We start from the raw sequence: 26,204 nt of genomic DNA, 5'->3' as shown, positions 1-26,204 counted from the left end.
GGTGAAGACGGCTGCTTTCATCTCGTTCTCGGTGCCCCAGCTTCAGTTTGTCAATTAATGTGATTCAAAGCAAATACTTTTAAATTGGATGTTTTGCAGTGGAAGTAAGAGTGCAGATGTTTTGATCTTTTCTCCGCTGACTTTTTGGAAGCACACATGAAGTCTGTGCTTACTGTAGAAGGCAACATGTGTTTCCTTTTGCTGGTCACGTGACCCTCCAGCCTTCACAGCATGTGACACAGACACCTGCTGTCTTATATTACTATGTTAATATTAATATATTACTATCAGACAGCAGTACAAGTTCTGTTGCCTTTTGTTTTACATTGGTCATCTCTCCCAAAAGAAACTCATTGATTCTATTAAAAGTGCTGGATTACAAATTCAGATAATAAATATAGCAGCACACAACTATTGTCTATGCAGAGATAAAGTGGAGTAATGTCTACCCGAGTAGATAATGAAGTCACTCTGTGCGTGTGTGTGTGAAGGTGTGTGTGTGTGTGTGTGTGTGTGTGTGTTCTCATCCGGGCTTCGCTGTGCTTTATTTATATTTTCCTTTGTAACTCACAAAATAAACACATGTAAAAATAATGTCCACTGATTATACAATTGATTTATTTTCACTAATGTGGACAATATTATATCAAATTTAATGCAAGAAGTCAGACAAAGCTGACAAAAAGTGTTCTACTAAACCAATATATCTCAAATAAATGCCCCATATACACATTTATATATTTATTTATTTTGTATTCATTTTGTATTGATGAGCTGCTATACTGGAGCAAACTCACTGAGCATGCTCCGACATGTCATCCACATGTCACCCACTGCAGCAGTGTTACACTTCCATGTGTTGTTTGATGGTGTTTCGACATCAAGGATCTCCAACACAGGGAACTAAGATGTACCAGAGTTTTGCTGCACAGGTCATATCTGTTAGTAGGAGGTTAATACGACAAATGGACATGGAAAGAAACCATTCTCAACACGTCAAATGAAATGTTGATGCTAAAACTTCAGCGTTTGGAAGTCTGAATGGACGGTGCTTTTCTTCTGCAGTGGCTTCTTGTGTTGCATTGCGATTTGTGTGAACGCTTGCTCAGACTCTGCAAACAGTTTTTATACACCGGTGAGGTGCATAGCAAAGGTCTGAAAATAATGATCACCCTCTCAATATCGGCCACATTAGCATCGCATTAACCTTTGGAGGGAAGTGTGTGTGTCTGTCTGTCTGTGTGTGTGTGTGTGTGTGAGCAGGGTTAGAGGAGAAAGAGGTCAAATTCGTTCCCTCCTTCCTCCTTCGATTTTCTTTCTCTCTCTTTCTTTCTCTCTCTCTCTCTGTAATTACCTTGAAGTTGTTGTCATGTCCTCTCCTTCTTCATCTGTTTATTTTCTAGCATTAATGTGTCTCATGGTCCAAAACCCCCAGTGTGAAAAGCTCTTTTTTCCTTCTCTTTTTAGGTTTCTTCTCTTTTCCTTCCCGTGTTTGTTTCCTTTCCCCTTAATGCTTTCATATCATTCTGATATATTACTTGAGATCACTCATGGTTAAGTGTGCTAATAAATGTAATCAAAACAGCATTTTGCAGGTTGGCTTATACATAAGGATGAGGAGGAGACTCTGGCCGAGATTAGCTGATCCCTTGTGTGGGCACTACTAGATATTGAGACAACAAAAACCTCACACAGCCACTGTTTATATACCCTCCCAGTACCTAAGAGTGGACTAAACCACTAGTGTGGAGTTCACAGTGCAAGTACATGCTTGGCTTGGGTGGTATTACGGTATACCAAGTTATTTATAAATCCCTAAATGTATCTCTAAATACAGGTTTTTTTCCACTCGCCACCAGAGGTCTTTAAAATCTTAATTTGAGTATATATTTTGCAGCCAAATCAAATTGCTTACAGGATATTTAACCTTCGTTTCTGTATTATGCATGATAACGCCTCCGTCCATGCCCGGAGCTCGGGCACCGTCGGCGGAGGCTCACGTGAGTATAAACAAAGGTTTAGTGTTTTGGGTTTACTCTTCTTTAAACTAAAAAAGCAGTTATGTTTGCCACCAACCACCCGCACGTCATCTCCGTTCGGTACAGTCGGAACCCGCTGGTGTGAGCGCAACATTAGCTAGTGTGCAGTAAGGGAGAGGGAGAGTATCAGTAACGTTATAGATGCTAACGTAGTGCAGTGTGTGCACAGTTTAGGCAGGTTTGTCAGTGAATAAATGCTGCAACTCCCGTGTCTTGCTTACCACCTGCTGATTAAAATGAAGGGGGTTAGCGCTGAAGTTAGCCACAACTTCGGCTCAGGCTCTTAAAGTGGCCTGGCTTTCAAGGTAGACATTTATTGTCAACTAACCTGACCTCTGACCTTGTAATAATTGGCGCGGGTGGGTTTACATTGGTGTTAGTTGAAAGTACTGTGCGTCTGTATCAGAAGCCGAAGGGCACCGACCAAGCGTCGGTATTTGATGAGTTGGGAGTGAGACCTGGTGGAAAAACGAAGAAATTGCGGAAATGCCCAAATAACTGCAGTTCCTAAAATGGCCACCTGAGGCTGTCTCCAAAAAGCGAGTCAATCCACATGAACCTGCATGTTAAAGGTTTATAGTATAACTTTATAGCAGAAATAAACATGTTCCCCATGAGCAAACATATGTGCTTTTCAGCGCCACATTTAAGCCAAGAAGGGGTGAAGGTTGGTCAAAAGAAATAAACAAAAAAACAAACAATCTGGCTATGTTTTAGTTATAAAAAGGTTATAAAAAATTGAAAAACTAGGGTGTGAATTTTTCTTGAATTTGTCTCCATTCACACACACACACACACACACACACACAGTCAGCAGGGATGTCCGTATGTCTCTAACAGTGCAATGAACTGCCCTTGTGTGCCTGACAGCTTCCTCGCTGTCAGTAAATACAGGATTTATGATACAGTACAGTAACCGGCCTGAGGCACTGCAGCATACTGTATATATTTATATACTCTCCTCACACTCTGGCTACCTATATTATGGACCGACTGGATTACAAACCGCTACGGATGATTGGAAAGCAGGGAGAGCCAGAGTCTGACAGTTGAGGAAGTATTTAAGAGGAGCAGGTCGGCAAATTTGGAAAGACGGATCAGATTTGTCTGTTCGTTCAGCACAGAGGCGTCCAGGATGTGTTTAGCCTTGTGTCAGAGACACACTTCACTGTCGTCAGACCAATCCATCTGGCTGCACCTGAAGCAAAAGACCAAATTGTTGCTTTGCCCTTTAGCTTAGACTGACTCAACCAGTTTATATGCATCATTGGCATTATCTGAACATGTTATGTCAAACGTTTTGAGGTAACTTGGTTAGATTTCATGGTTTGGTCTCTGAACTATTCAGCACACCATTTTTAAAACAGTGGAAATTTGGACAATCTAGCCAAAGCTTTTACATCAATCCTCCACAGGTGAGTTGATGTGAGTACGCAACAGTGCTTACTTTTTGTTACACAAATTATTTTCGCCAGGAAAGAATTGTGGCATCGTACGTTTCTGCAAACCACCGATACGTTGAATGCCGACATTTTTGCATTCCGACAGAATGAGTGACGTAGTACATTGAGCAACCGTCATTGAAGGTTTCATGGTATAATTGAGTATAACCAGCGAGAAAACAAACACAGGACTTTCACACAGGCGACCACAGTTCGTTTCCCCTGCGAAAACAAAAGTAAACGTTGACTTTACACTTGTCACACAACTTTGCAAAGGAAAGTCCACCAAGGGTGGCTGCTCCTTATTTACACTTAAGTTACGTTGTAGCGTATTATTATTTTAAGAATAACCATGATCTATTTTCTAACCTGCTTAAACCATAATCAATCGTTTCACAACATTAACCATGTGCCATTTAGCTTTCCTGCAAGTGTGATACGAAGTTGGAAACGCCAACATTCAACTTCACGCCCACATGTTGTTGTGTTCCGGTGGCGTTAGCCTCTGATATCTTCTGTCTAACAAGGTAGAGCAGCATTCTGCACTGGATCTTACTGGGGTGGCAGCGTTTTGAAGGGGATTTCGTGGTTTCTATAAAAGGATAGAGGGAGGATTATGATGGGATGCAATATAGATGCAGTCATTATGTAATTTGTAACCTTACGGATTTGAAACAACGCTCATGTGTTTCTCTGCGGCTAAACAAACTTGTAACTCGGATCCATCCCAAGATAATTATGTCTAAATCCTAGTAAACAATGTCTTGAGAACTCCTCAAAAAAACAGGAATACATTTTAAGGTACAGGTACTCTGTACATACCAAGTCAACAGAAGGTTTGACACGACTTCATTACCTTAATATACCACAGAGTTAATGTTTGTTTGCGCATTTGATTAGTCAATCACCTGCAAACGCGAGGAAAAGCTAACCGCAAAGCTCAACTGCAGTGAGCTCCATGTTGCCCCAATGTGATTTTTAAGCTCCATCCAAGTAGAATTTTAAGTGTGTGTGTGTGTGTGTGTGTGTGTGTGTGTGTGTGTGTCCATCTATCTTCCCTCCTCTCTCCTCCCTCACAGTTTTAAGCCCAGTACTGAGCCACTAATGGAGGACAAGCCTGTTAGAGCAACACGCCACGCTTTACCAGCAGCACACCAGGGACACACACACACACACACACACACACACACACACACACACACACACACACACACAGACCGACAAAACTCACACTCATATTCATCCAAAAAGATAACACAGAGAAATGCACCAACATTAGAGCACATACACACAGATGAGTACTCTGGGAAACGGCAAGCATTCAGCTCCATTGTAGGCAACACACACACACACACACAGACACTAAGCACACACTAAACACACACTAAACACACCCTCACACACATCCCAGTAGAGTATAACACCATAGCAACAGCCTGCAAACAGCTAATCTATTCCGTGATGCAGCAGTCGTCTCTCAGCATGAGCAGAGGCTCCAATTATACCTTCATTTGTTTGTCAGTTGTTTTGAAGTCAACATGAAAAAGGTTTTAGAAGAGCACCAGACCTCAGCACCACTTCTCACACATCACACGACGTGGCTTTATTCTTTGAGGCACACAGAGGCCAGAGAGGATGGTATTGTTGGGTCAGTGCTGTGCCCGGAATACTAAAGGCTCTTACGCACTGTGTGATAACCGTAATCTTGCAGCAACTTCATTACATGTGCAGCTCGCGGGGCTGAAGAAAGCCTGCTCACAGTCGCTGACCGACTGAGAGATATCACTTTTGAGGCTGCGCGCATGGGTCTCGCTCAAGTATTTGTGTCTGTGTTCCACATTAAAACAAGTTGTGTTTTATCAAACCTATCTTTGAAATGCCTGGTTTATTCAGGATGATATAAGGTGATGTGGAAAAAAATGTAAAAAGGGTCAGAAACGTTCATTTACAACCCAATTCCACCGCCTGTCTCTCACTTTACAGGGACAGTCCAGCATTGCAGTGTATCCCATTTAGAGTAAAATGGATCATAAAGCAGGGTAGGCTTTAGGGCGGGCTTACTGTGATTGAAAGGTCTCTGCCAATACCAGAGCTGTAATCGGCATCTCTGCATCATTCCTCCGCAGTCTAAATATGGTTACTTCACAGGTTCCAAAAAGAAATAGATGGTGACGACCAAAATTCAAGATGGCGACGGCCAAAATGCCAAACTTGAGGCTTCAAAACGACAGTCAACAAACCAATGGGTGAGGTCATGGTGACTGCGTCCACTTCTTGTATACAGTCCATGGTTTGAACCCTTTTTCTTGACGAACTGATGCCTGGCTAACTGCTTGGACGACCAATGATCTGGCCACTGGCTAAACGGCTCGGTATCGGAAACTCTGGTCGGCTGTATTGAAGTCTGTGCAATTTCACAACCTTTCATCCACCGCTGCATTCAGAAAAGGCCAATTAAAACACGTAGTGTGAGTTTACGCAGCGTAGTGTCCGCCCAGCTTTACTGAACTTACGTTATTGACAAAAAAACATCAAATTACAGGTAAAATATCTTTTGTAAATATATTAGCAATCTCGTTAGCAGATATGTAGGGGGTCTTCTTAACAATAAATGCTACAAATAAACAATTGGACATTGAACTGTATAGCCTAAGCTGGCATGTAAAACAAAATATTTGTGTACTTTTTTTTCCAGTTATCGATCGATATCACGATCATTTCGGCCATGATAATCGTGTGATTCAAATATTGATATCATAGCAGCTCTTGTTGTGTGTCTGTGTATACTGTCTGGTTGTAATGTAATTGAAAAAATGAGCAGAACGTTATTTCCATAATTTGGCGAAGGAGAGAACAGGACGTGAGGAAGGAAGGAGGGTTTCGGAGACACAGCAGTGTGTTAACGGGAGCCAAGCGTGGCAAATTGGACTGAATTTTCCGCTTGTGCGCTTTCAATACACAAACGCAAGCGTACATAACCATGCTTAATAAGTGCCGGGCTAATGCATTGTATAATCTCCTCTAAATTAATATGTTAGACACAATTGCCTGGTAATTAATTCCCGTCACAGCGTATCCAAACGAGAAGATTTATTCGGTTATGTCAATCACAAAACCCTGGAGCCTGAGGCAGATTATTGGCCAGCGCGGCGTGGCAGTGTAGGGATGATGATGTTGTGTGGCGGTATATGTCTGGTTTCTATAAACATCCACTTCCCAGACCTTTTAAAGGGCCGGTGACGAGGACCGCTCATCAAACGAAGGTCATTGTGATGACGGGAGGAAGGGAGAGGCAGCAGCCTTTTTGTTTGACGGCTTTATAAAGAACATAATGTCTCCACGGGCTCTTCAACCAGCCAACAGCCGGTTCTATTGCTTTTCCTTTACCACACTTGCCTTTCTCCGTCATTGTTTCTCAGGATTCCTTTGAGGTGAATTTGCAGCTACAGAGCTACATTCCTACCATTCACACGAAGACTGGGATGAAGACCGACACATTTATGTTTCTGCAACTGAAGTCTAGAATGACTCGTTCTCTCTGGCAGCAGTAATGGAGAATAATAATTGGATTGATGGAGTTCACAAACCCTGATATGGGTAGTTGTTTATTTATTATATTCATATTTAATAAAATACTATTACTACTTATTGGCTCTTAGTTGTCCATCTTTTATAAGAATATTTATTCCCAATAAATCCTGCTTGTACAGTGGATACATGATACATCAAAAAAATACTCTTTGTTTAAGTAAATTACTTACATATTAAACATCGACTACGTTTGTATCATGTGACAAAAATGAGTGGAACCAGATTTTTCTATGTAAACACGGCGTAGGGACCGCGAATAGACATGTGAGGGTCGGTCAAAAATAGACGCTAGCTGTGTTCCCTGTGACTTTTCATCCACGAAGATTAGGCAAATTATTATTTATTAAAAAGCAAAAGCTGTCTTTTCACTCAAAGGTTTTTGTCAGTGACTACTTCGGCCGGTACGGTTTTAAGGCACCGCGCCCGCCTCCGTCACATCTCCGAAATCGTAGCAAGACGTTTCCATTGGGCGTTATTTGGATAAGCTGACTCAGACGGTCAGAAATAAACTTTCAAAAACAACTAGTTCTGGGGAAAAGTTAGGGGAATATTCATAACTATGTTTTCATTTGAGTACAATGAGTTGCTTTAAAGCCCTTCACATTGGGACCAGGTCCTCTTCCACAGAGTCCGCCATGTTGCACCGCCATGTGCAATCTGCAACCTCACCGCTAGATGCCATGACATCATACACACTGGTTCTTTAACAACAAAAAGAGAAAACAACACACCAGTGTTCCAAATGTTCCAGCCTCTGAAATGTAAGGATTTGCTCTTTTTGGCCCATTTTTGTCATTGTAAATTGAATTAATTTGTGTTTTGGACTGTTGGCTGGGAAAAAACAGTTGAGAATGGCAAGACATTTTTCACAATCTTCTTAGCATTTTATAGACTAAAAGACTGATAAATTAATTTTAAAAATACTATTTGAGCTAATTGATTATGTGCTAGTTGTAGAAAACTGTTCCCTAACTGCCAGAAATTGATCATGAACTGTCATTGCTCAGCACACACACACACACACACACACACACACACACACACACACACACACACACACACACACACACATACACACTCACACACACACAGTACAAGTTTCCGCAAATACACAAAGCCAAAAGATATTTCATTTTTCAACTACTTGCTCATGCTGGTGCTGGTTTGAAAACACACACACACACACACACACACACACACACACACACACACACACACACAGGCCTGCAGGTGTGTATGTTTTCTTTATTAAAAAGCAGAAAGTGCAATTAGCTGCAGAATATGCTTAACCCTTTATCGCTCCCTCAGCTCGAGGATATATTGCTTCTTCCCTTCCATTATTAAAAATATCACAGACATGAGAGGAGGAGGGGAGCAGACAGGAAATATCACAGCTACATGTTTGGAACGTGGAGGATGGGAATGTGTTCTGTGGTCGGAGGGCAGGTGTTGCATTGTGTGTGTTTGAACTGTGTGAACGGGAGACTTGATACATGTTTATCTATTCACTTATAACTATATTATATGTATATATTCTTATACTGATCGGTAGTTTAAGCTATAACAATATATCATTTTATAAACTCCTCATATAATCTGTTCATGGAATCTTTTTTTAGATGTTTTTTCATTGAGTTTCAACATTAGAAGACTAACATGACAACATTACTAAGATAAATAAATAACTGAATAAAATAATAATTAGAGAATAAATGTAATGCATAAATACATTTGAAAAAGCATGTAAGCAGGAGTATAAAGCACAATATTTCTCTATGAAATGTAGTTGTGTGGAAGTTCTGTGTAAAGAGGAAATACTTAAGCTAAGTACAGTACTTGAGTACATGTAATTAAATGCATTTCACCATAGATACATGATAACACTCACATGCACCTTTCAAAGTTGATATGTTGTCAGTCCGGGATTGATGACTTAAAAAATAACTGAATAAAAACTAATATGTAATATTGAAGTTTATCTTCTGTAAAATGTGTCAAAGTCATGACCGACACACCGATCTCTGGCCCTGATTTAATCAACAAGAGAAGTGAAAACAAACCCTCAAAATAAAGACCTTGTTCAACGCATTGAAAATTCACAGGGATGTATTTTGCTATTATAACCGGCCCCACGGAACGCTATATTTCTGTTGTATTTCAAAGCTGTTACTGTGCTGCATGCAGAATTGTTCCTGTGTGGTTTCTTTTTTTTAGGTCTTTGGTCCAACATGTTGCTCATGGTTCAGAGCTTGTGGTTTCACCTCTGGTTCATTTGGGCAGCCCGAGACTTCATCCTGACGTCCTGCTCAGTAATCCAGCTGTGACTCTCACAGCAAAAACAGGTGTCTGTGTCGTCTCCTCCGGTCGGGGCCAGTGGGACATCAGGTCATTGTGTTGTTCGGCGCATCATCCACCTTGACTCAGGGTTTTGTGCGCTCCGCTCTGCAGGGAGGAGGACTTTGTGTTTGTGATGTAGTTCTCTGGAGGCAGAAGACGGCTCAGGCCTCAGGCCCGCCTCAGGGTCCCTCTCTGCTCGGTTGCTCCAGTTTTCTGTCTTAAAAACTTTTTTTATGCAAGCTCTGACTTGAAATATGACCTGAGTTTTTCTCATTATTGAATATATTTGTATGCAGTTGTATCCCAAGCCTGAAGGACCAACGCTGGGTACAGATTTACAGTCTGACCTGTTGTGTTTAATCATTCAGGGACAAAAAGTTGCACATTTTGTTATTTCCACAAATGTTTTACTTTTTAACCGGAGTTCAAGGCAGGGAGACACATTGATGAATGCAATATGAACAGGAATTTAGCATTAAAACTTAATGTCCCAGGCTGAGCCAGGTGTTGTCGCCCAGTCTGCAGATGAAATGTGCTTCGTTAAAACCTGTTCAAAACGGACCTATTTTTTAGGCCTCTGCTCGAAAATTGCATACCCATACTAAAAAGAGTATATCTCTGCAACCACAAGGTCTATTTTAATAATGTTGGTGTTATAATAAAGGGAACACTTGTGAGATTTGTTCAGATGTGTACATATCAGTATATATGTTACTGGTTAAGAGTAAATGAAGATGGGACAGAGAACAAATTGAAAAGTTTCAGATTCGCCTAAAAGAAAAAGCCCTTACAGGATCATTATTTCTTTGGACTGATGAAGCTGCAGGTCTAAACCACTTCCAAATCATAGCACAATATGTGAACAGTCTGTCTGCAAAGTTTGACTTTGATAAAGTGAAGCAGAATAAAATTAGAGAGGTTTTAGTACAGAGAGTTCAGGCGAGGTCTCCAAAATTGGCACCATCTGTGCCATTTGAATTTTCTCATGTACCAAACTATATATTTCACTTGTATATCACTAATGGTGTTCAATACATCCAAATACAGCAGTTTTGGGCTTCATTTTGAAAGCCAGAATCCTCTCTGAGTCCTCTCTGAGTCTCTCTGCATACTAGAGTTGTTCTTGATGTCAGCCCCCTGTGAGTACGCAGGGCTCTATCTCAGCAACCTATTGGTCGATTTCAGTGATTGACAACTCATTTGAAGCGTTAGAGCCAATGGAATTTAGCTATACCGACCAAAATAAGATTGACAGCACTGTTAGTCAATAAGAATCAGCAGAGCGCCGTCCTGTGAGACGTGAGACGATTCTCAGGCTTCCTGCTTGGACTCACAGCAATGTAGAAACGCTCGGAATGATTTTAGTGTAACACAGGACGTAGGTCTAACGTATTTCAGTCTGGAATTACCAGGAAAATAAACATATCGATGAAAAACAGCAAAGGTAAGAGAAATTTTACAACTAGCGTTTGATGAAGCTTGGTCATTGGCCCTAAGCTTCAAACTTTGACGCGCTAGGTTTCCCCAAGGCGTTAGATTTGCACGTGTCAATATATGCTTGTAACATGCATAGTGTTGTATCAAAAAAAAGCTTCCGTCTTCACAGGAAGACAACAAAACCACTTAGGAAAAGAACTTGGTTGACGTAAACTTGACTGACAAAATGCAACCTGTTCACATCCAGCGTTCGTAGCTATACCTACAAAAGACTGAATGCACTGTAATTCATAGATACCCCACGCAAGCAAATCGTATGTAATCAATGTGATCATCAATCAGGAGCTATAACGACCACACAAATCTGTTTCCTGTGACGAGGGAAGTTTATTTTGAAAAGACCGTATGCATGTAATAAGCGGAGACTGACATGTGTTGCTGGAAAAAATGAGGAATATCTTTTTCGTAAGATATCATGCGAACCGTTGCATGAGGACACCTTACAAGATGTCACCTGTACTTTTAGTTTCACGCAGGACACGCACAGCGGTCTACTAGACGAAAGTCCTGTTTGTTTGAGCCCTCCAGGTCTATTTTCCTTTTTATACTACTCAGCTGCTCTACCCGTAATGCAGCGGGTGGGTGTGTCGCATAAACAAACGCTAAATGAAAGAAAAATGTGCATGTTGATGGAAATAGTTGTCACATGTCGGGTGATTAAGGTTTTAATAAACTCAAGTTGGAGTAGAGCATGAAGATGTCTTGTTGTCGTCAACGTCTGCCACCATCATGACTACAAAACCCTCCGAACGCCTTGGATGTCTTCTGTCAGCCTCTCACATATTGCAACACCCCTTTCCTCCAACTGTTGGTTTTCTCAGGAAAGAAATAATTGAAATAGAATGCGAGTGAGTGAAAGATTCACAAAGCACGGGACTCCGCAGCAGCCAGTTGGAGCTGAAGAAGGCTCGAGGGTGTGCAGTTATACGAGTCTGAAGATTAAAAACAAAACGGATTCTAGTTGCACCTGCACAGATACTGCAGCAGACAGTGATCAGAAACCTGGATAAGATGTTTACATGCCTCGGTTTCCCTGTTTGTTTCTGAGGAACAGAGCCGGCGTAATTCTCAACAGCAGGATAAGGGCTGGTTTGAGTGACTGAAGCAAAGATATAACGATTGTGTGCGCAAACACAAATGGTGTGCTCTTAAAAACTGCAGGATGTGTTTATGAGTTTACTTCATCCCCCCTAGGAATATTTGAAATTGTTATGGCCTTATCTTTGTGTTGACTTTGTGTATGTACAATTTCACTTCACTGCAGTTTTTTTTTATCATGTGTATATATATATATATATAAATATGGTTCTATATTAACCATATAAAAGATAAAACCACTAAAGATGTGTTTGATTCATAAAGAAACGAACATTAGACATGTTATTCTTCAATAGTAATCCTAATTTCTAGTTTACCATCCTGAGGTTTGAGCCCTGATTAGATGATGGAATCTTTTTCCTCGTTCTCCCCTCCAGCCCGTCTCTGTGCCAAAACAACGCAGCACAATAACACGATTACAACACTGAGTGGGCAGCGATGCCCAGATTTTAAAAGGTTGTGTGGTAGAGAAAGACACGCATGCACGCACACACACACACACACACACACACACACACACACACACTCAGGTTTTATATTTTCTCCTCTTATGGTGTTTGTGGTTTTTAGCCAGAAACTGAAAACATGGAATTACTTTATCCATTTTACTGTGAAATTCCTTCACTTACTTTGCTCTGTTCTCTTAATCCTCTTTGTGCCTTTTTAATAAGTTATCTCCATCTTGATTTGCAACAACAGAGCGGACGAAAAAGAAATCTGAGTTCAGGGTCAAAGAACAATATAGAGTTGATGTAGGTGCTGGTTATAGTACGAATAATGATATATTGATAATAACCACAGTCGTAGTTATAAAGAGGCGGTTTTATGGTAATGGTAGTAGCAGACGTAAGAGTACAGATAATAGTAATAGTAGTAATATTGCTAGTAGCCGTAGCAGTACTTTAGCAGTAGTCGCTGTTGTCATCTTAGCATTCATAATTGTACAGCAATAACAACAGAAAACGGGTCAGTTGTAGTTCTGGTAATGGTGAAAGTAGTCGTAGGTGGAGTACTTGCAGTATTACTAGTAGTAGAGTGAGAAGGAGGATGGAGACTAGGACTAGGAATGGTAGGACGACAGGGGCTATAGGAGGAGGCAGAGGAGGGAGGAGCAGGAGGAGGAATGGTCGGAGAACAAGGGCTAGGACTGGGAGGACGACTAGCAGTAGTAGGAAGAGGAGGAGGAAGACTATGACCAGACATAGGAGGACTAGGTGTAGCACCAGCAGCAGTTGGTGGGAGTAGTAGTTGTAGTAGTAGTGGTGGTCGGGTTAGTGTCAGGGTGTGGGAAAAACTGGTAGTAGGGGATGGACCCAAATGCAGAGAGACACTGGAGCAGAAGGATATTTAATGGTGATTTAATAAGCAAACAAAAAATGAAGGAAGTCCAAAAACACAAAGCAAACCACCCGACGTAACAGGCAGCGTGCTGTCTGACACTCCCACCACGGAAGAACATTGTACTCTGGTGAGCCACGTTTGTTCTGGGAAAGGCACGCTACGCTAAACTAGCTTAGCAAGAAAACCAACAAAAATGCTACAAACTCTCCCCGCAGCGTTAAGGTAGCTACTCCCTATCGATTCGGAAGGGGCTAAAGCCATCGCCACGCAAATGTTATATTTATAGCCGCGGGTATGAAACCCTACTCTGGAGTGGAACACGCAGGCTGTACGAACATGCTTAATGGTGTAGAGCCCCGTGACACTACTCATTCGCAAGCCCATTTCTACAGACCATAATTCCTGCTTTGTAAAAGAAAACAAAAGCCCAAACAGAGAATCAAAAATCCGAAGCTCCCGCTGTTCCTCTGACAACAGGCGGCCTGACGTCACGAACTACACAAAGCTACCTGACTGTAACGACACATTACCTCACGACTGAATGGGAGGAGCCATGTTCTTCAGACACGCCCCCTTGAGAGTCTCACCAGCGAGGATTTGGCATTTCTACTTATTTGCTGTATTGAAAACGTACCGAAACGAACCGAACCGTGGCACCACTGTATTGTATTGAACCGAACCACAAATTTTGTGAACCGTTATATATATATATATACTGTATATATATATATAGGGATATATTTGTGTATTTTTGTGTAGATTTATATATATCCCATATTACCTAACGTCAATCGACACACCATACTCACCCATCAAATGGATCACACATAAATGGACACAAACGCACACACACATACACACACATACACTGCTATACATTTTGCTGGACCTCCACCTCTCGCTGTTATACTCCTCAGTCTAAACCTGTTATTTTCCTCAGTGTCCTTATGTCCCCTTTGTTCTCGTCCCTGTCTGACTTTGTATAATTTCTTGGCTCGTATATATGTTTATGTAATTGTCTGAAGTTGTTTTGTACTCATTTTTCTGCACAAAGAAAAAAGATACAGCCATGACAATAAAAATAAATAATGGGATCAGTAGTGTGGGAGGTAGTACAGTAAATAAAATGTGTAGTAGGTGTAATACTAGGAGGCTGGTTGAGGACCTGCAATTATGAGAATAAAGCATGATGATGATTGTTTTATACTTTAATGTTGAATATCACAAAGATGTTGCATGTGAGTGTGTTAAGGGCCTCTCATGGGCACTCGTAGTATTGATCTGTACCAAAACCCCACCCCCACAGCACACACACACACACACACACACACTCATGTACACTTTCTCCATCTCCTTCCTGGCTCCCTCCTCCTTCCTCTCTCCCTTCCTCTGTTCTTCCAGTGGCAGACTAAGCTGTAGAAATCAATAGGGAAAATGTCCTGAAACAGCCGATCTAGAAGCCATCTGGCCCTTGCTGTCCTCAGAGACCGACAGCATGTCCCCCCCGGGGGACGAGACACACGAAGAAGAAGCTGAGAGAGAGAGAAGAAGCTCGAGCAGACAACAACACAAAGCAAGTGTTAACTCACTAGCACGCAAATTGTCAGTGTGGGCAACACATCATGCGGCTGTTACATAAGAGACGGAAAGGTGGGAGCGTAGACAGATTAATAGCACATATTTTACATGTGGTTTCAGTAGTTCATCTTGACCTTATAATAACACCACCTCCATCAGTAGAAGCTATTTTATCCAATGTGCCAGAAAGCATCGCTCTCCAGGTTTTTTTGTCAGAATCAGACCAGTGTTTTCCGGGTCATCCCATTCCAGTGATGAATTTTGACCTTTTAATTATTGCGTCCTCATTAATCCAATTAATGTAATTTGTAAGAGTAGCTGAGTTCGTGTCAGTCCTACTAACTAAGGGTGGAGGCAGGTTTCAGGAAAAACAATATATTTTTTTTCAACTGTAAAAGGAACAGATGAAGTATGCAAGGACATTTGAAGAAAGAGGGCAAGAAAGTGAAAGCAAAAGCAACAGGGACTGTAATAAATATGAAAGTGAACAGTACAGGGACGATAGAATCACAGAGGCACGGGGGAATTAGATGTGTGCAGAGAGAAAATACAGACAGTTATCTAGTATGAATGTACTGGTTCCAAACCCATTATCTAAAGCAACAGCAATCATCAACATGCAGCTATCACAATCTAAAATCGTATCCTGAGGTATAGAAATCCCCAAAACACCAAACCAAATACCCCAAAACTAGAAAACTGGAGTGAGATCAACTTTTTTATGATACAATTCATTTAATTTCTTTTGTAAAGAAGTAAAACTCACACTAGCAGAGGAGGAAAACATTTTTTATTAGTAATCATCAATCTTTGACAAAATCACTTTTTAAGATGAGGATTTTTAAGTCAAATGAATCCCATTTAAACACTTAATTATGTGTATTCGCCCCGAGTTGTTTGACATCATGTCAAGTTTAATACGTGGATGTTCTTTTGCTTTGGTGCTCGTGAACCCAATAATTACATTTGATACAGCAGAATACAGCTCAGCACATGCTAAATATAATCCTAAATTCAAATTTCACCTGGAGATTTGGGTCATTTGTTGTCTATTAGCTAAAGCATGATATTTCGGTTAGCCCCCGCGTCTCTGCCGTGAAACGCTTCTGACCGCCTTTTGCTGCCATTTCAGCATCACCGAACGTTATCTTGAATAGGTAAACCAGACATTTAGAAGAGATATACTTTTGATAAATCACAAAATATTAATTTATTGTAAACCTATACATAGTGAATACTTTATTAATGAGAATAAATAAATGCATTTAGGCAGAGTTTACCGATTATCTCATTTAATTTCCCCTCGTCAGTAAAACAAACTGAATACGCTGCTAGCCTCTCATATTTTATATAAGTCGGCTACAAGTATCAGAACGGTCCGAACATTCAGGCTCCCTCATGTGGCTCAAAAGTGTACTGCAGACATAAATGTCAGATTAAAAACCATGGAAGAAATTCTGCTAATTTATTTTGACCACCCCAATTTCCAACGTAAGTCACACAGAGTGTCGTCATAAAGCTGGAGGTGGCTATGATGTCAGCAGTGGATCATCATATAACAGAGTGCTGACACTTTGTTTTTACTGAAAGTTGTGTGCGTATCTGAAAATAAAAAAATTTGGGAAGGCATCACCCAAATGTTAAAAAATGGTTGGAACAATGATGGCTCCTGACTGACCCGCTCTTTTTTCTTATTTACTACGTTATTACGTTGTCAGTATCCATGTGTTTCGTTAGCCACAGTTTGCACATCTTGTGTCATTTCTTGCATCATTAGCACAGGTGCAAAGTAACTGAGTACATCTACTTATGTGTACTCAAGTAGAACTTTGGATTGCTTTTACTCGCAGTGTGGCACAAGTAAAGAGAATCTGAACTCTTCCTCCACCACTGACCATTAGCACATGGCACATGTGTCAGTTCATACAGTGATAGGCCTTTGTATTGATAGTGTGGCATCAAAAACACGCCATTGGTCCTCCAGATAAGACAGGTGGGAGGATGGCATCGAGCTCTTCCCTCCACCACGTCCCTGCTCTCCTGCGCGGGACATCACCAGCATGGAAACCACGTGGAGGAGTCTCTGTGTTGCAGCCATCACAACTCAGAAAAAATAAATATAAACTTCTCATCTCCAACATCACTGCTGATGCTCAGCTGCTGCATTTTTTCGGCAGTTCACACACATGTTTACATCTTTTTTTCCTCGCAGCAGCAGCTTCAGCAGCTTCAGGAGCTCGCGGTTTCTCTCCTCTCTGCCCGTGCTGCCTGTAATGACTGAGAGAGGAATGCTGAACGCTTTTATATAGGCCTCTAAAAATAACTCAACCCCATCGCCACCATCTAGGGCCGGACTGACAGGCTCCCGCAGCCAATAGCGCTCCCCGCCTCCCCGACAGCCACGCCCTCTCCCACAGTCTCAGCGCCTCCTTAATTGGACGCCAGTGACATCATCAACCCTATTTACCTTATTAGGTCACGCATGAAATTGACTGACAGGTGGCTCCTCCCCCTCCCCTGCCTCCCTCCCGCTCCTCCCCTCTCTCTCTCTCACTCACTCTCTAACTCTCTCTCTCGCGCGCGCCGGTCGCCTGGATTGCAGCGCGGTCCAGTCTGCTGCTGGTGGAAGCAAACCTGGCAACCTGGCAGCTCGCACGGAGACCGACTGGCAATCTGGCAATGCGGAAATAGATCTGCCACCCTCCCTCCCCCCCCACAACCCCCCACCCCCCCTCCGAGCGCGGACGAGGAGAGAGGCGTGACGGAGCGAGCAGAGAGGAGAGGGGACAGCGTTGAAAACAGATACAATAATCTACTACTTTCTTTCCTGCGAGCTTTTTTTTTTTTTTTTTTAAATAAAAGTGCTCAGGTGCGCTCATCTGCACCAGCTTGGATTTGTTGTCTCCCAGCAATTGTTTTTTTTTCTTTTCAACCTGACAAGTCTGAGAAGGAGGAGAGCAGAAGTGCGTTTTCAATCGTTTGGATTCCGGACTTCTGTACCGACTTTTTCCTGTTTGTTTTTGTTTTTTTTGCATCAAGCATGGATGTGTTGGCGAATTACAGTATTTTCCAGGAACTCCAACTCGTTCATGACACTGGTTATTTCTCCGCGATGCCTTCCCTGGAGGAGAACTGGCAGCAGGTCAGAGATGATGCGTTTTTCTCTTCTTTTTCCGGGAAATTGGAGGGTGTTAGAAACCGGGATGAAATACTATGTGTGCGCTGGTTGGTGTTTGTGTGTGTGTGCGTGTGCGTGTGTGTGTGTGTGTTTGTATAGTGTTTTGCATCACCAGAGCGCTCCGGAGCAGCGGCAGTAGCAGCCCCGTGTAGTTGCGCTAGTTTGTTTTTTCGCTCACATGGAACACGGCGAGGTCCGCTGACAGGAGAAAACACACATACACACACACACACACACACAGAGAGAACGAGTGGGTGAGGAGGAGGAGGGAGAGGACGGAAAGGATACAGACAGAGCTTTACGCACTAATGGCACTAATGGAAAAAAACGGCATTTTGTTTTTTTTAAATGCGTAAAAACGTTCGAACCATCTTAACATTTACGCACACGCCCCCTACTACAAACGAACGGTACCATGACCACACTTAAAGGTTAACCAAACCATTTAATCAATAATGTAAAAGCAGGAAGGTGACGCTGTTGTCCCGTGAAGTCCCCGATGATGATATTCAGATGTGGATTAAACCCTAAAAAAGGCGTTTTAACGCTGCGTGGGGACAAACTAACTCTAAAACGCAAGTAGCTGCAAATGCCGATTTTCCTCTAGCTTTGCTCTAAAGGAGGATGTTGGTACCTACCATTTCAAATTGGTCTGTAAAGCATCAAATCCAGCTGTTTAACCATTTACTAATCCCATGCATATTGGTAATATGAAAAACTGTGATTCTCTTGTAGCTTTCTTTAAGAGAGCATCATGTTAGGGACTTCCTGTTGGTCTAATGAGAATCGAATTGAGCTGTTAAGTTACTTATTTGGTGAATATTTTACCTTTTTCTTTTTTTTTTTAAATGTGACAATCGAAAGTTTGAGCGGGTTGTAGAGATTAAAAGAGAATGAGGAAGACTTGATTGACAGCTGAGACTCTGAGTGAGAGCAGCTTGAAGGTGAAAGTGGAGTGATTTTTTTCTAGCAGTCTGAGCTCATGATGGAGAATGCAGTGTTTTATAGTGCCACTGATCTGATCACTGATAGACCAGTGTAACAGCCTGATGTGTTTGGATTTCTCTCTCACACACACACACACACACACACACACAGGCCGTGAAGATGGACGCATGCTTAATAGAAAGTGACTTGTACTTAAATAATATATCCACATCTGCCGCCGTTTGTTTGCAGATAATCCCGCTGAATAATGCATCATCACCCACTATAGAACATACACTAGACTGAGCACGAGAGTCTGTCTCATAACCGTTATCTGAGACATTGACTTATCATGTGGACCACATAGGACCACGTGGTCCTTTTTGTGGTCTGCAGGGGTTCCAAACATTGAACTTGCACCTTATTTTCTCATGATTTCAGACTCAAGAGATGAGGATTTAATAACAGAGAATCAGGTGATACAAATCAGGTGAACCCCCCCCCCCCCCCCCCCCCTCCCCTTGAACTTGAGAAATGGAAGCTGTTAATTGGAAGCCATCTTCAGCCACGTGTGTGATGGTGTGTTGCCACCTTTTTACATGCTATTTCATTTTCTGTGAACCAATACACCCAAAGTCTTTGTCCCTGCACAGGACGAAGTCCACTGGGGCTGGTTTGGTTCGTCGTGTGTATTTGAAGGAGTTCTGGACCGTGTGTGTGTGTGTGTGTGTGTGTGTGTGTGTGTGTGTGTTTATAGTCCTGAATGAAGCCCAGACTGCATCTCTCCTCCCCGACTGTCTTACTGACACAAATTCACACATCGCCTCGTCCTATTTTTAGTCCAAACAGCACATGCTTCATCCCCTGTAACCCCATTTCCCCTCCGTCTGTAATCACATGGTTAAGTGATTGAGAGCTTTCATAGAGTTTGACAGGTTTTGAAGTCACGTCTCCTATTCCACAGAATGAAAAGCAGTTTTTTTGAAGACGGGGAATGTCGAGCCGGAGGGGAAAAGTAATTCCACTCAGTTTATCCGCACTTGTATTTGCAGAAAACAGTAGAACATGTTTCAGTTTAGTACGAATACTGTTCAACCACAACGAGAGGTTCACTGTGAGGCAGCGTTTGAGATTGGACAGCAAAGGGACGGCAGAGTTTTGATGCTAATACCAAAAGTCTACGTCGGCACCTGTTTAGTGGCTGAAACGGCATGAGTGCAGTTTGTTCAGTCGGATCCCCATTAGTTGTTACCTTGGCAACAACTTGTGGTAATTGGAGCCAATTGAAAGCTGTGTTGTTGAATGAATAAAAAAAAATCTGCTTGTTTGTGTTCTTATTAGGGTTTAGTTGAGAAGAGATTGTTTTTCATTATGTGGACAGAAACACATTGTGCTCATGAATGCTAACTTGCTTCAGGCCTAAGAAGGCAACCTTTTTTGTCAAAAGAGTGTCTGTCTGCTTCATGTGGACTTACTTTGCCCCCAAAATGAATGAATTCTGCAAAGACTCTGGTTTAATCAGCAAAGGACTGACGGTGTCTATTAGTTGTATAGCTATTCACTGGTGGCTGCTGCTAGCTTAACAAGATGCAACAGGTAAAGACGAGCTGGTGGAAGACCATTTTTTATCCCCTTCTCATGTTGGAAGCTAGCAGTTTCCTCTCGCTTCCTGTCTTTGTGCTAAGCTAGGCTAACAACATCCTCTGTCTATATTGAACATGCAGATATATGTAATATTACTGCTCTTCGGACACATTTCCATCGTATTTGTCCATCTCCATCTGACACGTAGAAACTACTACGTAGGGTTTTTATACACTCCAGAGAGAGAAAGCTCAGCTTTTCACAGTGGACGATGCTGTTATTGTGGATGGAAAACCAAAACTGATGGGAAAAGATGTGTTTCTATCTGGGGACAATTTCAGAGAGAGGAGAGACACACACACACACACACACACTGAGATCAGGCGCACCCACATCTTTTCCACTCGTGTTCCTTCTGTCTCCCTCTATCCCCTCATTCACTCCACACACACACACACACACACACACACATGCGCACACACGCTCGGCTGGCATGCACTAATGGAAAGCTATGGTCTGGCAGGACTCATCCCGCCACTTTCGACAGTAATTGGCCGTTTGCTGTCAGACGGACGGAGAAACAGACACACACAGACACACACTTGGCCAAACACACACACACACACACACACTTACAAACAAACGACCAGATTTGAGTGTGTAATTTATCTTCCCTGTCTGTCCCTGCATCACTCTCCTGGTCTTTGTTTCCTTGTACTGGCTTCTTTTATCAGCTGCTTTGCATCACGACTAAACATGTGGAAAACAACACACACACTGTCTCTCTCTCTCTCTCTCTGTCTGTCTCTCTGTCTCCCCCTCTCTCTCTCTCTCTCTCTCTCTCTCACTCTTTTCTCACCTGTCTATCAGCCTTGTTGCCTCTGACAGTATGAGCCCATGTTCTGCATATAATTGCTGCATCTTTGCAGGTCTGGAATGATGTGATGGGCTTTAGGGATTTGTGTGTGTGTGTCTGTGTGTGTTTGGTGTGTGTGTGTGTGGAGTGTCCAAGGATAAAATGGCAAACCCAGACTTCCCAATTAGATATAATCCATTTATTTCAAAGCAGAGCCCTGCCAAAGTCTGATGAGTTGGAGGGAAAATCGACAGTGACAACAAAGGGTCGACGGAGATGGAAACTGAAGCAGAGGTTTAGGTTTTATGGGATTGTTGTGAGTAAAGATCTGCATTTACAGACTCGTACTAAACAGTAAATGGACACTGCATGCACGCTGCTTCAAACCGGCTGACTCTCTCACAGCCGCTGTCTCATCGTGTCCCTCGCTTTATATGCTCTGGGTGTCTGTAGTTCCTTTCAGGCTGATTGATTTATTTGCCGTGGCTTCGTTACAGCACTATGCGAGACCAACCGGCTCGGTGTTACAGATATACGGCGTCTCCATTAGGCCTGACAAGCCTGCAACCTATACAGCCCTGCATCTTTTTCTCAAGAGTGCATGCTGTAAGTGTTGTGTCTACGGATTCGACCATCGCATGCTCTTCTGTCCAATCCTCCCGGTGTTTCTGCAAAAGAAACGCGCACAAGTTTCACCAATCGATTGCTGTTTTTTTCACATTAAATCATTCTATTCAGAAATGCTTAAAAAAAACACCCCGGTCAAATACAAGCACAACGTTACCCTCAGGCAGGGCTCACTCAGGTTGTGTATTTCCCCGACAACTCCCCCATCAGTTCAGATCTCTGTGAAGTATTTCTAATATGATTCTGTGTCAAAGCTGAGGCATCGATAACACAAGAACTCAGCCTGAGCATTGGACTTGTTACAGAGTACTGCCATATAGGTTACACTTCAACATAAAGGACTTGTTTACTCTCATTGGCCATACTCATTGGGTATCATTATGATTATGATAATGATTATGAGTTTTATTATTTATTATTATTATTACTAAGCAACCCTGTTGCCACATTTTTTTTTTATCATTGCATGATTTTGCAAACATCGGGATACGTTGCATTTCGACGTTTCTGAACCAAAAGTATGTTTCAGAAATATGTTTCATATCAGACTTGTATCATGATTTTGTCTCGTAAAACGATTGTTTATGTTTAGGCAACAAAATGACTTGGTTACGGTTTGAAAAAAATATAATGTTTTGTGTTAAAACAATAACGTAACGTGACTCAACAACGTGACGCAACACCATAATGTAATATTGTAACGTTGTAACCTTACGATGTTATGTAACATAACGAAGTAACGCAACAATATTACATACCGTGACAATGTTACATAACGTAACAATGTAACGTTGTAACCTTACGATGTTATGGAACATAACGAAGTAACGCAACAATATTACATACCGTAACAATGTTACATAACGTAACAATGTAACGTTGTAACCTTACGATGTTATGGAACATAACGAAGTAACGCAACAATATTACATACCGTAACAATGTTACATACCGTAACAATGTAACGTTGTAACCTTACGATGTTATGGAACATAACGAAGTAACGCAACAATATTACATACCGTAACAATGTTACATAACGTAACAATGTAACGTTGTAACCTTACGATGTTATGGAACATAACGAAGTAACGCAACAATATTACATACCGTAACAATGTTACGTTGTAACCTTACGATGTTATATAACAATGTCACAACATAACAATGTAACAATAACGTAACTACCGTAAATATGTAATAATGTGCCTAAGCAACCTTTCTTATGTAATAACCTATAACAAGCCTTATAAGGTTACGTGGCGTAAAGTTAACGTTTCCTTTTGAAGGACCCAGGACACACAGCAGTCTCCTGGGTGAAAGTCATGTATTTGACATAAACACCTACAATGCCAACATGTTTTCATGGAGGCTGGGCTGCATTATAATTACTTTTATCACCAACATTTTCCACTGACTGACAATTTCAGGATACAGATGACCAAAATGAATTGCAAAGTGATTTTCAAAAGCAATTATTTCAAAGAAATGCTGCGGCCAATTCACAAAAGCCATGAAAGAAGTCATTCAGGATCCTGTTTGGAATGAAATTGCTCGTCAGAGCGGGGGTATTGTGTTCTCCATGACTTGTTTGTTTGTACTGAAACATTAAAAATGAGACCCAGTACTACTTACACAAATAGATGAACCAAGGTGTTCAGCCATAAGCTGCTCAGTACAGCGTCCATTGTTTCCTCTTCCTCTCTTTTCTTCGGTAACCTGTTAACCCCGCTGCAAGGACCACTGCATCAACTAAGGTTCTCTCTGCGCTTCACTCTTTCTCTCTCTCTCTCTCTCTCTCTCTCTCTCTCCCCGTGGTCTGAAGCTGGCCTTCGGAAGTTTGACAAGATAATGAATTGCCATGCATGCTGCAGTTTTTCACATTTCACAGCCCAGTAACTCTGTATGTAGGGACGGACGGGGGGAGGGGGGGGGGAGTGAATAAGTGGAGGAAAGAATGAGGAAGAAAGAAAACACCAGTAGACACAAAGCATGAGGTTAGGTGCACACATACAGGTGAGAGTTAGTCAGGAAGTCCTCTCTTCACTCCATCTTCTTCTTGTCTCTCTGGTCATCCTTCCTGCGTTGCCAGAGACACACACACACACACACACCGAGTTATGTAATTGTCTGTGGTGCACAGCTGCTTCCTCACAGTCATAGCAGACGGAGAAAAAAGAGGAAGCCGAGAGAGAAAAAAAACAAAGGGATGAAGAGAAAAGGAGGAAAGAGACGACAGAGAGGAAGACAAAGAGAGGGAGCGGTGAAGAGAAGAAGGGGATGTAGCCGCTGATTATGCGATCCAAAAAATAAACCTTTTTTTAATGAAACTTTAAACTCGATTCATGATATTTTCTGAATCTCAACTCTTACTGCTTCCGTCATCATGTGGCAATAACTCAACATATTAGTGCTGGAAAAATATGCAAATGTATTAAAAGAACAACTTTGTTGGAATAACGATTGTGCAACTCATCTTGTAAAAATGGAGATATGCTGGTTCCAGCTCTTAAATGCATTGGCTTTGATGCTTTTCTCGTATCATGTAAGAATGTTTGGACTTGTTGACTGACGCACAGTTGACCATGTTGAAGCCTGCGATGTCCAACACTTTGGTCTATCGGGAAATATCTCAACAACAATGACGTGAGTCCTCTGACTCCATGTTCCTTTAAGGAATAATGATGTCGGTGATCCTCTGGCTCTTCATCTAGTGTCCAAAGCTTACACTCCTACATTCTGACATGGTTACTCCACACAGTCAGATTAATGGCAATTAAACCTAAAGCAGAGGTTTGTTCACAAGTGAAACTCGATGCATTACTTTAATATCATTGAGATGTAAGTGTCAGAAATGATGGTTCCTGCAGCCGTAGTTTCACAGGTTTGACACTTTTGTCATCTTTTTTTGGACGTATTGTAGCTGTCAGAAATGACCCCAAAACAACAACGTGGAATTGCAAGCAGGAGGCTGACATGTTTTTTTTACCTCTCAGTTGCTCGTGGTTTCATTTTGGAACTGAACCCGCCAGGCTCAGGTCGATTGGCAGAAACCCTGTGATTGACTGGCAACCTGTCAAGTGTCACCTGCCTCTTGCCCACTGCATGCTGGGACCGACTAGGGCCCACTGTGACTCTGAACAGGGCAGGCTTTACAGGAAATGGATGGATGGGAGTCTTAAAATATAATTTACAAACACATTAAGAGGCATTATTTTCATCATTTTAATGGTCATAACTCTAAAATACTTGTCCAGTGACTACAACAAAGAAATAAACACTTGAAGCTGTAAAAGAAGTCAGATCTGTAAAAACAGAACCCTTTAGTCACAAACAAGCGCCTTCACTTCCTTTAGTGTGGAAGCTGGTGCCAACATTCTCCTCAATGTGAGCCGCTCTAATCACTGCATTCATTCATTTTCTTTTTTATCGTTCTTCCAAACACGCACATACAGTTATTGTCTTGTCCTCGTAATTTGAAATCACTTGAGTGAAACACAGACACACACACACACACACACACACACACACACACACACACACATTTGCCCGTGGAACCCATAATTCAGTAAGTGAATAAGGCAGTCAGTCTACGGTGGCAGAGATTAGATAAGAAAGTGAGCAGAACAAATGAACTGCACTCGCGTTGGCGAGAGCTTATACTGTGAAAGCCATAGCCCTGATCTTTCAAGATGAGTGTGTGTGTTTTATTTTATTTATTTATTTTTTATGGAGGGCAACTCTCCAGCGTTCTCTCCACCACGGAGCCCGATTACTAGAGTTTACAGGAGATTTACCCATTCATCTCTCCATGCTGCTAGCACACTACGGATATCAGCCACTGTGTGGTTTGTCTGCATTAAAGAGAGAAGAAACACTTGTTTTCTGTTTTTACCTGCTGTCAGATGAGATAACTTGAGTTTTAATCTCGATGGTTTTTCGGTAGAAGTGGGTGTTTAGCCTGTAGCTTAGCAAAGACTGCTGTCACAGCTCAACCACTGCAGGGCTGTTTGGTCAGCTGGACAGATACAGGGTTGTGTAGTAACTGATTAAATGTAATCAGGATTACATAATCAGATTACAAAAAATAAATAGCCCGGATTACATTT

At 41.9% G+C, this 26,204-nt stretch overlaps 1 protein-coding gene across 1 annotated transcript in view; it reads left to right on the top strand.

Annotated features, from left to right (window-relative positions):
* Window positions 1-17,963: 17,963 nt before the first annotated feature.
* klf7b (Kruppel like factor 7b) overlaps window positions 17,964-26,204 on the top strand; it is a gene marked incomplete at its 5' end in the record, with an annotated part of 61,090 nt that continues 52,849 nt past the window's right edge. Inside the window, one exon of the mRNA XM_079169732.1 lies at window positions 17,964-18,065. Within this exon, the coding sequence (XP_079025858.1) occupies window positions 17,964-18,065 (102 nt within the window). The remainder of the gene's footprint in view (window positions 18,066-26,204) is intronic.

This window comes from Pholis gunnellus (assembly GCF_910591455.1).
Source record: "Pholis gunnellus genome assembly, chromosome: 12".
Classification (NCBI taxonomy): Eukaryota; Metazoa; Chordata; class Actinopteri; order Perciformes; family Pholidae; genus Pholis; species Pholis gunnellus.
Note: the sequence above shows the minus strand (reverse complement) of the source record. Positions and strands in the feature narration are given on the sequence as shown.